We start from the raw sequence: 19,581 nt of genomic DNA, 5'->3' as shown, positions 1-19,581 counted from the left end.
GTTCTTCACCGACACAGACATGAACACACGTCACTGTTCCACACTGACACAGACGTCAACACACGTCACATTTCCACACTACGACACAGACGTCAACACACACGTCACTGTTTGACACACCGACACAGACGTCAACACACGTCACAGTTTTACACTTACACAGATGTCAACACACACGTCAGTGTTTTACACCGACACAGCCGTCAACACACACGTCACACTTCCACACTGACACAGACGTCAGCACACACGCCACAGTTCCAAACTGACACAGACGTCACATTTCCACACTTACATCGACGTCAACACACACGTCACAGTTCCACACACCGACACAGACGTCAATATAGTAGTAGCCATGGGGTGAATGTTGGTGGGTGGGTGTAGAACACACAACATAACGCTACTTGTGGTCACAGATGGCAACCATTTTATTCATCCAATAAAAAGGAATGTTTGATCATTCTGAAAATATACATAAATATAATTAACTATTTGAGCATAGAGGCATAACATGCCTTACATATACACGTATTACACGTTCTACATATTCTTAGAATACAGCTAGCCCTAACAATGCATTAGCATAAATAAATCTTTAAATAAAAATAATAAGATGAAAACTATTCCTTCATATGTATGTATATCATTTATGATATACATGAAGAATATATAGAGAGTTCATTACATACAAGATCATATGTAGTACACTAACCACAGAGTGTAAACAAGGTCTCATAGCAGTCACGGATCATCAATCATCACGGGTCATTCTAAGAAAAGTTAATATACAACCTTGATAATACTAACAATGGTATATAAAACAAGTTATGATAAAAACAATAACTATCACATCCACCCTCACTATTTCTTACTATATTCACACATCACGGTTTTTCACAGAAATTGATACTTCACAACCGTACACGGACACTGGCTGTTACACATACAAAAATATATATATATAAAATGTCAAACAAAACAAGAACGAATAATAGCATCAAAGAACTGTATTCGATGTGACACACGTCAGCCATCATAACTGCAATATACATCTAGTGATACAGTCAAAGTTGTTATTGAAACGCTAACCAAGAATTGGTGATAATGTCCTGCTTGTACATTGTCAGATCCAAAGGAATACACATAAGCATCTCATAGTACAGCATATCACATCATTCACGAGATCAGTCGCTGAAAACCAAAACCAATGGTATATGACAGTCTTCACTATGAAGTGTGTAATTAAGCTCCTGCTCACATTCAGTAGAGGGAAATGGAATGCATTTTTAGACTTGTTCTGTTTTTAGACACGGTACTACAATCGCATGGGCCTTTCCAGTGTAATCTGACCCAGAGGGTTTGAGAAAGGTTTTAGGAGCCTTGTAAGTATGTAAGGGGAGCTAACCTTTGTCACAAGCAGGTTACATTATAATTGCAAAATTTAACGTCAGCACCGTTTGAAACACAGACAAAGACTTGGGTCATTTTCGATGTGCGTATGTAACCATGCAATTTTAACCAGCTACCTCCCATAGAAAAGACATTTTGATGGTCGTATCATACTCAAGCACAATATCTACAACTGCAGGCTGTCTGTTTCGTTCCCTGTATGATCTACATATAACCAGCTTTCACATTGTAAAGAGAATATATATCGCAGAACTAAAAGGAATGTACACAGGTTTGTATGGGCTCCATTTGTTTGGCCATACTGCGCATGCCTATATCTATTTGTCTCTAAACACCCTTTACATGTAATAACTCTAGAGGACCAAGGAACTTAATTTATTCATGAGCGTTCTGAAAAACCCATGCAGACGCTGAAAGAAAGCTTTAGTTAAATTTACAAGCTTAATTTGAAACAGTTCAAGATTAGTGAACAGCACATTGATAGACTCTGTCACTGTCCCTTGACCAAGTTATTCTGTCTTCCGTCCTGACCTTTCCCCAATGCCAAAGCCGTATATGAAGCAAAGGTAACATTTCCACACGGTCGAGGTACTGCCGGCTCACTGGGGCTTGTTTTCAATATGGAGTAATTTGGTTCACACCAGAAATGAGCTTCACACATTGCACCCATGTTGGTAATCTAACCCAGTCTTCTGGGTGATGACCTAACACTTTAACCACAAGGCTACCCCACCGCCCAGTGCTACTATATAAATACCGCCCAAACCTGCTGTTCCTTCTTCCCCCTTTCCGTCTGGGTTCCATTGTCTACTTTACAATAATCCAGAATGGCCACAATTGCTCTCGACATTCCCGTGCTCTTCTCTAATTCTGTGCCGAATGGTGTACCGTCTCCAGAGAAGTCACGGATTGATATCTGATAGTTCTGTAGCATACTGCTCAGCTGTTCTCCCCTGTATGTCTCGAACAGTTTTGTCGACGCCCCGTCTGAGTAGCAGCTTCACTCGTTCACACCTGTTGTAGCTGCGGTCAGCAGCAGCCCGGAAAAAGGCCCTGTCCTGGTCATTTTCCTTATGTACAGTGACCCCAAGTTCTGAAAGAATCTCTAAAGTTTCATTTCGTGAAGCCTGTGCAGCGTAGTGTAAAGCTGTCCTTCCTTTGTGATCTTGTATTTTTGGGTCGACCTTCTTGAGAAGCATCTCCAGCATGTTCATCCTTCTATACTCACACAGTAGGATTCCATATTCTTGTTCGAATTCTCTTCGGTAAATAGTTGTCCTACGAGCACCTGTTTTAGTGAGAAGAGGTATAGTGTCACTAGGTCTGGGATGAAGAGGTTTTGGATGAAGAGGTATCACACGTAACCAATCCTCTACTTCTGTGTAAGCACCGTGTTGAACCGGCTTTATGTTTTTGACTGGCGATGGTTCTAAAGCATAGTGAAGGGCTGTCCTACCTTTCTTGTCAGGAATATTTGGGTCCACACTCTGCTCCAGTAGCATTTCTAAAATATCACAGCTGTTGTCTTTGGCCTTTGCTGCATAGTGGAGAGATGTCATGCCATGTATGTTCTGCACATCTGGATCAGCATTGTATTCTAGAAGAAGCTTGACGCTCTCTTTCATCGAATTTTCTGAAGCATAGTGAAGTGCTGTCCTCCCCTGCTTATCAAGGCAATTTGGGTATATGCCTTTCTCTAACAGTATCGGCAAAACATCAGACCGGTAACGACGCAAGTGTACAGCACAGTGGAGAGCTGACATGCCCTGAAGGTCCTGTACACCTGGATCAGCACAGCGATCAAGCAGAAGCTTCACTGAGTCTTCAGATCCACGTTCTGAGGCATAATGAAGTGCTGTCCTTCTCTTCTTGTCAAGAATATTTGGATCCACTCCTCTCTCGATCAGTGTCTGTAAGGCTCCGTAACTATTCATAGCAGCACAGTGGAGAGATGTCATGCCTTGCAGATCCTTTACAGAAGGATCAGCACCAAGATCTAGAAGAAGCTCGACCCTCTCTTTGTCTGAATTTTCTGATGCATAGTGAAGGGCTGTCCTTCCTTTCTTGTCAAGAATATTTGGGCCCACACTCTTCTTCAGCACTATCTCCAAAATATCACAGCTGTTGTCTTTGGCCTTTGCTGCATAGTGGAGAGATGTCATGTCATGTATGTCCTTCACACCTGGATCAGCATTGTATTCTAGAAGAAGCTTGACGCTCTCTTTGTCTGAATTTTCTGATGCATAGTGGAGTGCTGTCCTTCCTCTATTGTCAATAATATTTGGGCCCACACTCTTTCTCAGCAGTATTTCCAAAATATCACAGCTGTTGTCTTTGGCCTTTGCTGCATAGTGGAGAGATGTCATGTCATGTATGTCCTTCACACCTGGATCAGCATTGTATTCTAGAAGAAGCTTGACGCTCTCTTTGTCTGAATTTTCTGATGCATAGTGGAGTGCTGTCCTTCCTCTCTTGTCAATAATATTTGGGCCCACACTCTTTTTCAGCAGTATTTCCAAAATAACACAGCTGTTGTCGTTGGCCTTTGCTGCATAGTGGAGAGATGTCATGTCATGTATGTCCTTCACACCTGGATCAGCATTGTATTCTAGAAGAAGCTTGACGCTCTCTTTGTCTGAATTTTCTGATGCATAGTGGAGAGCTGTCCTTCCTCTATTGTCAATAATATTTGGGCCCACACTCTTTCTCAGTAGTATTTCCAAAATATCACAGCTGTTGTCTTTGGCCTTTGCTGCATAGTGGAGAGATGTCATGCCATGTATGTCCTTCACACCTAGATCAGCATTGTATTCTAGAAGAAGCTTGACGCTCTCTTTCATCGAATTTTCTGATGCATAGTGAAGAGCTGTCCTCCCCTGCTTATCAAGGCAATTTGGGTGTATGCCTTTCTCTAACAGTATCGGCAAAACATCAGACCGGTAACGACGCAAGTGTACAGCACAGTGGAGAGCTGACATGCCCTGAAGGTCCTGTACACCTGGATCAGCACAGCGATCAAACAGAAGCTTCACTGAGTCTTCAGATCCACGTTCTGAGGCATAATGAAGTGCTGTCCTTCTCTTGTTGTCAAGAATATTTGGATCCACTCCTCTCTCGATCAGTGTCTGTAAGGCTCCGTAACTATTCGTAGCAGCACAGTGGAGAGATGTCATGCCTTGCAGATCCTTTACAGAAGGATCAGCACCACGATCTAGAAGAAGCTCGACCCTCTCTTTGTCTGAATTTTCTGATGCATAGTGAAGGGCTGTCCTTCCTTTCTTGTCAAGAATATTTGGGCCCACACTCTTCTTCAGCACTATCTCCAAAATATCACAGCTGTTATCTTTGGCCTTTGCTGCATAGTGGAGAGATGTCATGCCATGTATGTCCTTCACACCTGGATCAGCATTGTATTCTAGAAGAAGCTTGACGATCTCTTTGTCCGAATGTTGTGAAGCATAGTGGAGTGCTGTCCTCCCTTGCTCATCAATGACATTTGGGTCAACACCTGATTTTAACAGCATCTGAAAAGCTTCTATATTACATCTCCATTTCGTAGAAGCACAGTGGAGGGCTGTCATGCCCTGTTGATCCCGTAAACATGGATCAGCACCATGGTCCAGTAGAAGCTTCAATACTGAGCTTTTTTTGGTAGAGGCACGATGGAGGGGCGTCATGCCCCATAGATCTTGAACATCTGAATCAGCACCATGATCAAGCAGAAGCATGACACTGGAGTTGTCCGAATGATCTGAAGCATAGTGAAGAGCTGTCCTACCTAGCTTATCCGGTATATTTGGGTCAACACCCTTCTCTAAAAATAACTTGAGGAATTCACAAGGACCCAGACAAGATAGCTCTGCATAATCATAGTTTTCTTCTAAGCTCTGTAAATGGAAGCCTCTCATCGTCACAACTAAATGAAGTGCTGTCATTCCCTGATTGTCTTGTATATTTGCATCAATTCCACTGTCTAGCAAGGCACTTACAGTCCTGTATCCTCCGTGTACAGCAGCCATATGAAAGGGCGTCCATCCCATTCCATCCCTTACATTTGGATCAATGCCTTTTTCCAGAAGAAGTTTCACAGTCTTAGGTTTACCACACCCTGCAGCATAGTGAAGAGGGTTTCTACCCATTATATCTTGAAGGTGTGGGTTCACACCTTGCTCGAGAAGCATTTCGGTCAGCGTGTAGTTTGCTCTTGCACAATACAACATGCATGGACTTTGAAGATAGCAATACTGAGAAAATGAATATAAAAAAAGATCTGGTGTATCACGAAAACGTTCCCACAGTTCAGATTTCCTCTGTTCGGTGGCATAGTGGAGACATGTTTTTCCGAAATCATCTCTTCTATTTGGATCGAATTCTCTGTCTGTATTTCCATGCTTGAGAATTAGCTCCGCTGCATCATAAATCATATCCTCAATGGCAAGACGAAGGGCTGTTGTACCACGGGAATCCATTGCATTTAGATCAACACCCCTCTTTACCAATAAATCAACCATTTTTATGATGTTGTTGTGTCTGAAAGGAGTTTTAAGTAAACACAGCAAAATGTTGTCTTTACTGGCATCTTTGTGATTCACACTCACCCCTCTGTTCAGTAGGAATTCCAATATTTCAACTCCATAAGTATCAACATGAGTGTCGATTGCTGAAAATATCGCTGTTCTGCCATCCTTGTCTTCTGCATCAGGAAGATGCTTTTGGACATCAATGAGAAATGTGAGTTTCTCTAAAGCATCAACACGAGAGCATGCTGCCATGTGAACAATTGGTCTCTTGTCAGCGTCTACTGCTTCAATCCTTGCTCCTGAGTTGCACAAGAACTTTAGTATTTCTATGTCAGCATACTCACAGGCTAGGTGAACAACACTTCTAGTTTGTGAACCGCATTGTGAAAGAATATTCACATCAGCTTCTTTGCTGCAAAGGAATTTTACAGTCTCCAAATCATTACATAGAACAGCCTTGTGAAGAATTGTTCTACCCTTTCCATCCATTTGATTTAAGATACTTTCTGCCACAACTAGAGCTTTTACTATTTCACGATTCACGATTTCAACGACTGACAAAGGTACGAGTCCTTCACGATTTTCCAGGTTGACAGGTGCCTTATGCTGCAGAAGTATTTTCACACATTCAAGGTGACTGTTCTGAGCAGCCAAATGTAATGGGGTATTGCCATCATTGTCTTTCAAATCTACCTGAAAACCTTTCACTAATAAGAAATCTGCACATTTATCATTTCCATGTTGTGCTGCCCTGTGTAGCAAGAAGGTGTTTGCGGCAACAACCCTAAAACGCTGGCTTATGTCTTGGGAGTATTTCAGCAATATATCCAAGGACTCAGTGCTACCATAAGCTGCTGCCTGTTCTTGAGGTGTTGCGTATTTGGTAGAGTACTTGTTATCATCGACGTAATTCCTCGTCTGCAAAATGTCTGTCTCAAGATTCAGTAAAAGATTCAGAACTGTGGCATCTGAGTGAGCTGAGGCTGACAAAAGGAGATGTTGACAATGAAGTTTACATCCAGTTGAAAGCAGTATCTGAATCATTTCTTTCAAACATTCCCTGCTGCTAAACACAGTGTATTTGGGCTGATGTGTTTGCATCTGATCACAGAGCCATGATAATATCACTGAGATTACATTGAGGTTGTCGTCCTTGTGTTTTAACATGTGCACTGTCAACTTGACAATATATGTGTGTCCCATGCGTACAGCATGCAGTAACAATATTGTCAGGATTTGACCAATTGCATATCCTTTTCCTAATTCTGGACTGTAACAGAGTTTTTTCCCTCTCAAGTTAGCAGTGACAAAACCGTTAAAGATTCTATCAATGACGTCATTCTTAAGACTCTGGCCAGAATTCACAAACAGAGCTTTAAAGCAGTTTTCGTTTGGCTCAGCACCATGGTCAAGACACCATTTGACAAAACTGTTACTTCCAACAAAAATTGCACAAGGCAAACATTCCTGTATTATGTCTTTGAATTTCTCAGGTGATGGAATCGAATTTAAAACAACTTGTACCAGATGATCATTACTATCCATTACAAATTTACTCAATAAATAATCACATTTCGAAATCCTAATCTCCTTATCTTTCGACTTCCACGAAACAAATCCTACAAAATGTTTGCACTGCATAATGCTTGTCAGTTGCCCATTTTTCGCCCATCTTTGCACCAAGAATGATATAAATTCCTTGTGCTTGAGTGAAGGATGTCTCCTTATCATCTTACTGCTCTCATGTTCAGCTGACAAAAGCAACTCTGTGATGCGGTCAGCAAATACATCATAATTTTCCTCAGGTATCAAGACAATACGTATGTCTCCATCCAGCCTTTTAGTTCTTACCACTTCTCCAAGGACAAAACTTGGGCATGTTCTGATGCAAGAGCTGGGAAACTGCTCTGAGATGCTTATAAAAACAGACTCATATACAGACTGATGCTGAAAAGCATATCCGTTCTGGCTTTGCTTCAAGTAACCACCACAGAGTGAATCTGCTTTTTTTTGGATGCCAAATAAGCTTGGACGTGTGGGTAGATTTGGACAATATTCTTTCATCATCTCAACCATTTCTTTAAAATCAGATGTACATTTTCTTGGATCAAGAGAGGTTGCATTAAGATGCCCATCACTCATCAATACCAGCAATAGAACCAGGTAACTCAAACCATCACTTTCCTTGAGGGCATCAACTTCCTGTTGGACGTACTCATTGGGTTTCTTGAAAAAGCTTAACCCTTTCCTTTGTGCTTCCCTGCTACTGGCAAAGAAAGTGCAAACCTGCGGGAATCCAAGGACTGTTTCTATTTTGACAATTTCTTCTACTTCTTTTTCAGAAAATTTGCCATGACAAATAACTTTCAACATTTTTTCTTTTTCCTTTTTCTGAAGAGCATACTGGCCGTCATCGATTAGAAAATGACGGATATTTTTCATGAGGCTGTGTTTGTTTAGTTGGCACTGACACTGTGCGGTGATTTCAGATCTGGATGTTAAGATCAGGAAGATGTGGCCAGATTCAATAGATGGCCACATTATATCAAACTTCCTTGTCCAATCGTCAAAATGTGATTGTGAAAAGTTTGTCGCGCCAAAAATGTCATCAATCATCACAATGTAACGTTCACTTTGACTTCTGGGCTTGTCAGTTTTGTCATTCTTCGGAATGAGTGACCATTCATCCGCTGAAGTCAGCAGAAGAGCAGTCCTCCCATCCGTCATAGACATTTCTTCTAGTAACCGCCGACCCAGCCGTGATTTCCCAGATCCTAACATCCCCTTTAGGAAGATACATCCACAATCTGTCAAAAGTGTTTGGGCAGACCTCTGAGCATAGGTAGACACGTATTCTGTTCTGTCATGCTTGAGTGAATACTCCGTGGCGTCTGAAAGATAATCATAATTGTAACATGCTATAACATGTAGCTGAGAAAACTATTTCAGAAATTTGTTATCCAACATATATGTGAGATGGAATCATAGTTTTGTGATTTTGTTATGACCTGAGATCAAATTAGAACAGATTCGTGTCCTGATTGGGTCCCTTAAACAGTCACTAGCTGCTGATCAAATTGATATACTAAAAGTATAGTATGACCAGAAATTATTGAGAATTTGAGGTATATGTTTAATTGGATTTCTAGTGTAAACAGCCTTGACCAGGTATCAAGTGCTTGGTTTCATTCAAGAGAGACAACTCCGTTAATCCTTTTCATTAGTTTGTGAAGAGTTACCCCCCTTTATTTACTTGCTAGCAGACGACATTTTCAGTGATCCTCAGTATGGATGATTTAGAGAAGAGGAAGTTGATTTTAGAATATTGTAACAAGGACGTCAGATCAGCTAAAGTGATTTCAAGTAGAAGAGGCATCCCCTTGTCCACTGTTTATCGTGTTTTGCAAAAATATTGCAAATGGATATGGCATTGAGCACCAGGGAGGCGCAGGTAGGCCCAGAAAATTGACTGTCGGTGACAGGAGGCGGCTTGGTATTCTTGTTTCCAAAAACAAACGAATGAGTTTAGAAAACTTAAGGCTGTATATGATTGATAGAGGAACTGTGGATGGCTGTAAGGAGACAATTAGAACTGAGCTGCATTCAATGGGTTGTCAGAAAAGTCGAGGAATTCCATCACCGCTCATGAAACCTGAACAAAAAGGAGCGAAGGTTGAACTGGTGCTTACAGCATAGAAATGTTAACTGGGACAATGTGATGTTCTCAGATGAAAGTTCTGTGTGGCTGTTTCCTAATACACTGAAATTCTGGACCAAACAAACTGAAAAATATTTGTATCAGCGCCCAAAGAACAGTCCGAAATTTAACGTGTGAGGTGGCATATCTGTGTTAGGGGCAACGCCCCTATGTGTATTTGAAGGGAATATGAACAGTGAGCGGTACACAGATATTCTCGAGGTACATTTACTTCCATCTGCTCACGTGTTCTATGGAAATTTTGGGATTTTCCAGCAGGACAAGGACCAAAACATCGTTCAAAGGATTCACAGGCCTGGTTTCGGACCCAACATATGACATTATTAGATTGGCCAAGCTATAGCCTTGACCTAAATCCAATAGAAAATGTTTGGGGACTTATGAAGGAAAGTGTCAATAAGAAAAATCTGACAAATATTGCTGAAATGAAAGAAGAGGCGGTCCGATATTGGGACAGCATGGATCACAACTTTTTCTAACTTCTTTGATCAGTAGTATGCCCCGCCGCATTGAAGCCTGCATTGCTGCCCATGGTGACTTGACAAAATACTAACTGTTCACCTGTCTTTGAATCTGGAGTTATATTCTGCTAATATTCACATTTAATACGTGAGTAATGAGTGAAACAAAATAAAAAAATTACAATCTTTAAATTCTCAATAATTTCTGGTTGTACTGTATGAGTTATACTTACCGCAGATATTTTTAAAACGATCATCTGCAATAAAAGCATATAATTTAGAATATGGGTGGTATGTAAATACTTCTCTCTTCCTACAGTTAATGTCTTTCTAAATATAAAAGGAATGAACATTTACATAGTACATTCTTGAAAAAGAAGAAACGCACAGGCATTTTCAGCAGTTCATTTCAATCTATTTTGAGAGCAATCGTCCTTAAGACAATTCCTATGTTTGAATCCTGTTAATCATGTCGTGGTTGTTGTGTATCGCGGGCAAACGCACCCCAAAATGTGTTTGTAAAGGTTTGTCGGAAAGATTTCCGCCCGTAACCCCGGTTTTTTATCATTCTATGCCTAAGATTTAGAGTAAGAATAGATGTTTTTATAGAAAACCTACCGTAACCCTAAACCTAACATTATGCTAAATGTAAACCCAAAATCCAAACCCCTATCCTCTTGAAATAATCATAATAAATAGAATATACATTGTATTTCAAGCGGGGATTACGGGCGGAACTCTTACCCACCGACAACGACGTGTCCAATAGAGCAACAGGCATGTAACCAGGGGAACAACGGGATGGGAGACAACGTGTCTATCGACGTCAACACGAACGTTTTGCGCCGACCTGCGTTCGACAGGTGGACAGATTTAGTGGAGAAAGCGTCACATGTGCAGTGAGTAAACTGATTTATGGCAATGGCAACAATACATGTGTTCATTCGTGTGTCAAATTTCCTTCATCTATGTTCAAGTCTAATCGACTCATATACACTTAAATACGTTAAATATACTGCTTTATTTTGGATCGATGCATTTCATTTTTGAAGAGTTTCTTTTTCCTGTTAGAATTTTTTATATATTTTAATATGTCATTTCACCCTGCCGTTTCTAAAAGAGTATGCAAAATATTCAGAATATTACTCCATAATCCTGCTGTTTTCCAACAAAATTAATGGTGTTTATGTCAAGAAAAGGTGTATACATCACCAGTGTGTTGTGGCGTCACTCCTGATGATCTGGGGTGCTGATGTATCATTCCCAATGATCCAGGGTACTGGTGCCCCACTCCCAATGATCCAGGGTACTGATGCGTCACTCCTAATGATCCAGGGTACTGATGCGTCACTTCTGATGATCCAGGGTACTGATGTGTCACTCCTAATGATCCATGGTGTTGATGCGTCACTCCTAATGATCCCGGGTGTTGATGCGTCACTCCTGATGATGCGGGCTGTTGATGCGTCACTCCTGATGATTCAGGGTGTTGATGCGTCACTCCTAATGATCCCGGGTGTTGATGCGTCACTCCTGATGATCCAGGGTACTGATGCGTCACTCCTAATGATCCCGGGTGCTGATGCATCACTCCTGATGATCCGGGGTACTGATGCGTCACTCCTAATGATCCCTGTTGTTGATGCATCCCTGCTGATGATGCGGGATGTTGATGCGTCACTCCTGATGATCCAGGGTACCGATGCGTCACTCCTAATGATCCAGGGTACTGATGCGTCACTCCTGGTGACTCGGGATGCTGATGCATCACTTCATTTGGTCCAAGCTGTTCCCCCATCATTTCAGATGGTACACTTTGATGTATCACTCCTGATGGCTGGACACGCCCATCTCTATGAATGACTGTGACGCCTAATGCACCAGAATCTATGACATTCAAACCATATTCTCCTATTTCAATAACTGGTGTGCCAGGTAGTGACAACAGTGAAGACACATTTGTATCTGTTGTGTCCAGTGCTCTTCCATCTTGAGTTGATGTACATGGCTTCTTCACATCCACATCCTCATCCTCATCCTCATCATCTGGGTCTTCGGTTGAGCCCACGCGGAATTTTCTTTTTTGTGCTTGAGACATTTTCAGTACCTGAAAAAAGCATCACATACGATGACAATAGCTCAACACTAGTCTACTTCATGTTTACTGCACGATATGATCTTGGTGTGCATGATCTCACGCTGGAATACATTAACTTGCTTCTGTGTCATCTGATGACCTGAGCGAACATCGTTTGCGGCGGAAACTTGTTTCCACGAAACTTTTTTCACATGTGGTTTATTTCGTGTTTAGCAAGGTTTATCTCCCGTTAGTCAGTCAGTTCGTAGACCGTGAGGTATTCGATGCATTAGGACCCACAGTTGGTGGATGTGGTGGGCGAGCTGGCTTAGGCTGTGTAATGCGCCAGGCTAGTGATCCAGCGGGCATGAGGTGTCGGGATCGAGCTCACCTGTGACTGGTTGTAAAAACTTTGTGTGCAGACTCTTTCAGTGTTGTTACAACCCCTAGTGTACAGTACACAACCCTGTGCACTTAAAAGAACCCACGAATCCATTGGTATATGACCAGATGGTGGCCACATGAATATGTGCTAACACTTAGTTGCGGGTACAGCAACGTGCAGTAAACCTGGACATTTTGCACTGTGACTACAGTCCGTTTGAGTCAGAAACGGACAGATGAATTGCAAATTTTATTTTTGTACAAAATTGCCACATAAATATAAATAGTTCACATGTTTATCATTTACTAATACCCAACAGCTTTCTTATATTTGAAAATTTTCAGGACTCCACCAAAAAAAGTTATTTAAGAAACTATCATTAAAATTTTGACACAGTTCACTATTTGTTACGAGGGAGGAGTGCAGAGAAAGGGACAGCCAGGTGTTAGAGAAGCACGTGCACAAGTGCCCACCAAGTTATTGATTCATCAGCCTGTGCTGTGCCGTCTCCATCCTTTCTGGCACACCTGGCTGTCCCTTTCTCTGCACTCCTCCCTCGTAACAAATAGTGAACTGTGCAAGGACCTAGCCCGAAATTTGAATGTAGAAACTAAGCAATAGATTAAAAATAGATGAGAATAAGATATTGTCGGCATGACACGGGTTTCATCGCAAAGCTGCTAATTTGATGATTTTGTATCAGGCCATAATTTTGCATCATTTAAAAGGGTATTACAACTTAACAAGTCTGACAGAGTGATATGTTTCCAAAACATATTTACCCCATGACCAGTGACTGTAGAGATATACTGGCCCGACTGGATGTTTACTATCCACGGGCCAGCGGGCCGGTGGCTATTGAAACGTGGCAAGGTAACTAATGGTGGATCGGTCAGGTTACAGGGGGGGGAGGAGTTATTGAGCATCTTGTGGAAGGTCAGGCCTACACCTATCCTGGAATGCAAGTTCGAGACAAGCTCCCAGATTCAAGACAAACTTCGGGCCGAGTATAAATCTCACTTAAAGAAAATCTGGAGCTCAGAGCTAAATCCGCGAAACAAGGTCAAAGCTACCAATACTTTTTGCCGTACCAGTCCTTTCCTATTCCTTTGGAGTAGTTGGTTGGATAAAACAAGACATCCAGAGTCTTGACCGCCTGACCAGAAGGGTCATGTCTGATAACAGAGCTCACCACCCTCGTTCCTCTCTTAACCGTTTGTACATGTCAATCAATTCTGGAGGTCGGGGTTTGATTAATGTGGAGGCTCTTCGTGATAGAATTTTATTGTGCACCTGTGCACATTTATTTATCGGAAGATCCTCTGGTGATGCATGTGAAGAAATGGAATTACACAGCAAGGAATTACACAGCTATTTTATGCGTGCCATGGCTGTTGGACAAAATCTGAAATTTGAGGTTGATTTTGTTGATGGCGATGTACTGCTGGACGGTACAGCGATGGGAGTAAACCAGGTGAAGTCCTTCACCAAGTCTGCCCAGAGTCGGTCATTTGTGGAGAAGATTTCTGAGAAACCATTGCATCGTGTATATGTTAGCGTCAATAAGGAAACTCCGTCAGTAGCGTGACTGCCTAGTCAATAAGGTACAGCCAAGTCAATAAGGTACTGCCTAGTCAATAAGGTACTGCCTAGTCAATAAGAGAACTGATGTCCAAGGTTAGTCAGAAAGCTTATTGACAGAGTCAATAAGGATACTGCCTGAAATTTATAGTAGGCAGTAGCCTTACTCCCTAATACATAAAACAATAAGAATACACATTAAAAAGTTGAAATTTATTGTCTCATCTCACATACACAGAAGAGTAAATTGATTGATTACATATTCATATTACATAAAAACTTGAAGACATGATAAATGTGCATTATATATTAGAGCATGAACTGGAATTATGACAACGACTTGTGCAATTTCTCCCACTTTGTTTGCCATCTCAAGGTTATACACTTTGCACATCATTTCTGCATGCCCTGACCACCAAACAATGACTCTCTCCTCTTCTTCGTTAGACTGTTCCCGTACTTTGCACTTGATGTATCAGCATCCACACCAGCATGCATTTCTATCTGCAGCATGCCCCATCTGACCACCAATCCACAATAACTCTGTATCAGCATCACAGCTCTGTACTCTGTATCAGTGTAATCTGTAGCATCCAATCTCTGTATCCATCTACACCAGTATCTGTATCAGCATCCACACCAGCATCGCCATCTGTACCCGTATCTGTATCAGCATCCACACCAGCATCGCCATCTGTACCCGCATCTGTATCAGCATCCACACCAGCATCGCCATCTGTATCAGCATCCACACCAGCATCGCCATCTGTACCCGTATCTGTATCAGCATCCACACCAGCATCGCCATCTGCCCGTATCTGTATCAGCATCCACACCAGCATCGCCATCTGTATCAGCATCCACACCAGCATCGCCATCTGTACCCGTATCTGTATCAGCATCCACACCAGCATCACCATCTGTGTCTGCGTCAACAACATCTGACACTGAACTGGATTAACTGCCTGTACCTTAAGCCATCTGCAAGTCTTCTTCTGTCTCAAGTAACGTCAGAACTTCTGGTGGTATGGAAGCTTCTCATGAAGGACCAACTGTTGCAGACTTCATATGGTGATCGACAAATTCCTCTGTTCAGTGAAGAATTCTTTTGAAACTGTACAAAGTGTAGCCCTGCAGTTTATAAGTTTACAATCTTGATTACCCAAGCTGGTTTGCACACTCAGCTCACAGCTGGCAATCACCAGCCGACTCATCATGAGGGAGCAGTGATTCACCTATCAATTAACAACTTGTGCCCTGTGCATTGTCACAATGAATGTCGGTACTAAGTTTTAACATGTTTTTCCCATTGAATTTCACTCTTATACTATTTATCAATGGAGAAATAAAGAAATCTGTATTTAAATCTAAATACTATTGAAATGTTGTAGTCAGTAACACTACTGACTAAGGCAATAAGCAGGAAAAGGAAAATATAATTCGGTCAGTAAATTGACTGACTAGTCGTTTTAGTCAGTAACGCTACTCACTAGGCAGTATCTTATTGACTAGGCAGTAACGCTACTGACGGGGTTTCCTTATTGACGCTAACATATATATGCAGCGTGTGGAACAGATCAGTTATCCAACCGATTCCTTCGCCTGGAAGAAGTCGGCTGGTCTCAAATGTGAAACTGGGGGCTTCCTTTTTGCTGCTCACGACCAGTCTCTTCCCACTCGCAACCGCCAAAAATGTGATTCTTAAAGAAAACATCAATATGAAATGTCGACTATGTAATGAATTTACAGAGACTGTACAACACCTTTCAATGGACGCCCTTGTTTGGCACAAACAGCATATCTTAAACGACATGATGACATGGCTCGTTGCTTTTACTACCGTCTCTGCTATGCTTGTGGCTTTGACTCCATCCATGTACGACCCTGAACATATCCAGGGCGTCATGGAAAATGATGCTTTCAAACTTCTGTGGAATAGGCCCATATACAGCTTGAGAAGAATTCCAGCCAACAAACCTGATCTTGTCCTTTTAAATGAAGCAAATGAATTCATTTATATAATTAAATTTTCTGTCCTTTTTGTCAGCAACGTGATTGGCAAGATTCAGGAAAAGCATGATATATATGCGGACCTCGCCTTTGAAACGTCTCGCTTGCATCCCAAGTACACTGTCGTCAGACTCCCCATTGTTCTCGGTGCCCTTGGTTTGGTACCTCCTGATCTCTTGGCGCAGATCAGGAGAGTGCCTGGGTTCTCCACCGGTAGCAACAACCCTTCTGGGTACTGCAGAAGGCTGCAGTGTTGGGGAGTCTACATATTCTCCTGGAAAGTTTGGTTGGTTCGACTAGGCAGCGTTTCCTGGGAGACGTCCCATTCGCTGTCTGGGCTGCGTGTAGAGGGACAAGGGCCCTAAGCTGATGATGAGCCTTACCAGCCTGACTGTGCCAGGATCACCTGAACCCTCTCTGCTGCATATTATCTTTAATCTGTAAAACATGATAATAATGCGGTCACTTATATAGCGCTGATCTCCACGCCAAGGGCACATGCTCTAAGCATTATTATCCGGAATAACCCAAGCTGCCTGTGAGGCGCTGGAAGGTTAATAGTCACTTATGCCATCGGGTACCCATTTTCTGCTGGATGAAGAGAGGCATTTGTGAACAAACTCACTTGCTTGAGGTGAGACCACATGTGTGCTTCGTTGTGGGGCAGGACTGAAGTCACAGAAACTCTGCCAAGCTGCCAAACACAGGCACCCATCCAAGTAATCTCCGCGCCAACGCTACTTAAGTTCACTTCATTTGTGACCTGAGTTCTATGCGCAGGACCACACACCACAACAAAGTAATGTCACTAGTGAGTGAGTGAGTTTAGTTTTACGCCGCACTCAGAAATATTCCAGCTATATGGCGGCGGTCTGTAAATAATCGAGGCTTGACCAGGCAATCCAGTGATCAACAGCATGAACCTCGATCTACGCAATTGGGATACGATGACATGTGTCAACAAAGTCAGCAAGCCTGACCACCCGATCCCGTTAGTCGCCTCTTACGACAAGCATGGGTTACCGAAGATCAATTCTATCCCAGATCTTCACGGTTAAATGTCACCAGACATGGCTGTGAGTAAGGTCACGGTGACCTGGCGTGTCGGTGTGCGCTCCAGCTAGTACTGGTAGCCGGACTATTGACATCAAATTGAATAAAGATATGTGGCCATTCATATAGGACGACCCAATATCAATTGGGTGTCGCTGTGTATGAGTTACGTGCTAGACCGTAGACTTGCACAAGTCTCAAGTACCATATCTCTTGCACTTGCTCAAGTCTCCTACGTGAGTCTCAAAACTTTCAAAGACAATGTAGCCCAACCATGCTTTTTTAAACGTAGAATATTTGTTATTTCAAATTATGGCTAAATTTCCCTTCCATCGCCAGTGGCTGGGGGGATGGTATAAAACCATTTAGGGTCCATGCAGGAAGCAAATGGACTGTAAGTCCCCATGGTCCCTAGTATGATGATCTACCTTCAGTTGTTGGCGATCTATAGCCCGATGTTATATTGTGTTGTTTTGAAATGATTTAACATTTTCTAGTCGTTATACTGTCCTTCGCTGACAGGTTTGTAAATAAGTATACATATGTTTATTCTTAGTACATAACTTTTTTGTCGTCACAATATGGCTGAAATATTGTCGATGTGACGTTAAATGTTAACTCACTCCGTACTGTCCCCTATCTAGACTTGCCTCTTTAAAGCACAGAATTACTATACACCCAGGGGCTTAGCATTTAGCACAGCTTCACCTTTAGTACAGCCTTGAAGCAAGCCTAGCCAGGCCTGTGAGACCGTAGCGCTGTGTCGAGGGCCGCGTCCCTTTGTTATATAGTCTCTAATGTTACCAATACTCACTGTTTACATGTGCTGTGACAACCCATTCCAATTCTTTGTCCGATTAAGACTATTTTTAAACAAGTGTCTGTCTGTCTAACGCACTCGGACTTAGTGCTAAAGTTTGTTCAACAGGTCGAATTCCTGCTACGGGACCATTCAGAATTAATTAATGGCTGGGGAAGAGGGAAAGAAAGAGAGAAGAGGGTGCGGGAGTGGGGGTGCGAAGGGGTAGGTGTGTGTGTGTGTGTGTGTGTGTGTGGTGCGCGTGCGTGCGTGAGTGCTTGCTTGTTTTTTTATTATGTTAATGGGTGGGGACACCCATTCTGTTCTCGGGAGGTGGGGGTCATCAATTTTGTACACATGTACTTTGTACAGAAATTGTAGGAGGGCTTAATCACATTGAACATGCTTCTCCATAACAATCATCACCACCCCCATCAGCCATAAACCACGTACGGTCACTAATAGTCCCTTTGTGGTTATCAAAGACATATACACAGTATTGTTCTCGCATCTGTGGTAATTTGTCCAATCCAATAAATATCGAATTACAAATCCAGGTTGCTGTTGTATTGCTGTTGTACACCTGTGTATTTGTACATGGAAGTGTTGTAAGTTAAGTATGCTAACCTGTGACTATATCATGAAGTATTGACACAACGAGACGGGGCATCTGGTGTGGATATATACCGATGAGAACAAATAAGAAAACGCATGAAAGTATAGCTGATCCTATATTCATTTCCAGGCCTCTTTGCAAGCTTTGCATTGCAGTGTGGATGAAAATCGTGGAATGAATATAGGAAAGCGTCTACACATGCAGCAGTGTGACTGAGCTTTCAAAGAACATTAATGTGTTAGACGCTGAACACTGGATCAACAAATCTTGGCAGAATACTACAAGTTTGACAATATTGAAGTGTTTTTTAGTGCCTGTGGGTTGTCAACTCCATTAAAATCTGTGTACCTCGGACTTCTGTCTAACTGGGACTTTTTAGTCGGTCCCAAGCCGGTCTGAATTAGACAGAGTGCACTGAACTTTCATTTGTTCCCTTATTTGTTTCCATCAGTATATTTCACCAGCACATGCATGAGTTTTAACATTGGGTAAAATCTAAAACCATTACTGTTCCAAACTAGACCTTACCTTGTGACTCAGCTCGTCTGGAGATTGCGCAACAGGTTCAAAATCTCGCCAGGTCCCGTCTCTGTTCACGCAATATAGATCAATCAACAATACTTGTCCCACGTGGCACAATACCAAAGTAACGTGAACTCTCATTGGTCCTAACTGTCGATGGTTACCGAGCTGTTGAACAATGTCAGTGTTGATTCGTTATTGAATCTGACTATAACAACGACTGCACTCCAAGCGACTTTTGTATTCAAGGGTGGTTAGGGCTGTATACAAGCAATAACCGACCAACACATCAATCCATTGCTGAGCAAACCACAAGGGCTTGTAACTCTAAAAAGTGCCAGGCTAGAATGCGCTTTACCGGGCGCAGCCCTCGCTGCTCCCTCTACGATCCTTAGGGTTAGGGTTTAGGGTTAGGCACCCTTTACT

General features: G+C 42.3%; 1 protein-coding gene across 1 annotated transcript; it reads right to left on the bottom strand.

The window, feature by feature from the left end:
* Positions 1–434: 434 nt before the first annotated feature.
* LOC124253630 lies at positions 435–19,241 on the bottom strand. The gene is made up of 4 exons (XM_046687437.1): positions 19,162–19,241; positions 11,325–12,219; positions 10,346–10,369; positions 435–8,824 (listed from the first exon to the last, which is right to left on the bottom strand). Exons 2-4 carry the CDS (start codon positions 12,208–12,210, stop codon positions 2,316–2,318), a joined length of 7,419 nt encoding a protein of 2,472 aa, XP_046543393.1. The 5' UTR covers positions 12,211–12,219; positions 19,162–19,241; the 3' UTR covers positions 435–2,315.
* Between the last annotated feature and the right edge of the window lie 340 nt (positions 19,242–19,581).

This window comes from Haliotis rubra, unplaced genomic scaffold (assembly GCF_003918875.1).
Source record: "Haliotis rubra isolate DU_JTF1 unplaced genomic scaffold, ASM391887v1 Scf1143, whole genome shotgun sequence".
Lineage (NCBI taxonomy): Eukaryota > Metazoa > Mollusca > Gastropoda > Lepetellida > Haliotidae > Haliotis > Haliotis rubra.
Note: the sequence above shows the minus strand (reverse complement) of the source record. Positions and strands in the feature narration are given on the sequence as shown.

Excerpts from the sequence above, each read along its gene's own strand:
- LOC124253630 (XM_046687437.1), bottom strand. The coding sequence starts at position 12,210 with ATGTCTCAAGCACAAAAAAGAAAATTCCGCGTGGGCTCAACCGAAGAC. Across the intron at positions 10,370-11,324 it reads AGTGACGCCACAACACACTG|ATGATCGTTTTAAAAATATC; the intron begins GTGATGTATACA and ends CTTTTATTGCAG. Across the intron at positions 8,825-10,345 it reads TCGTTTTAAAAATATCTGCG|ACGCCACGGAGTATTCACTC; the intron begins GTAAGTATAACT and ends ATTATCTTTCAG.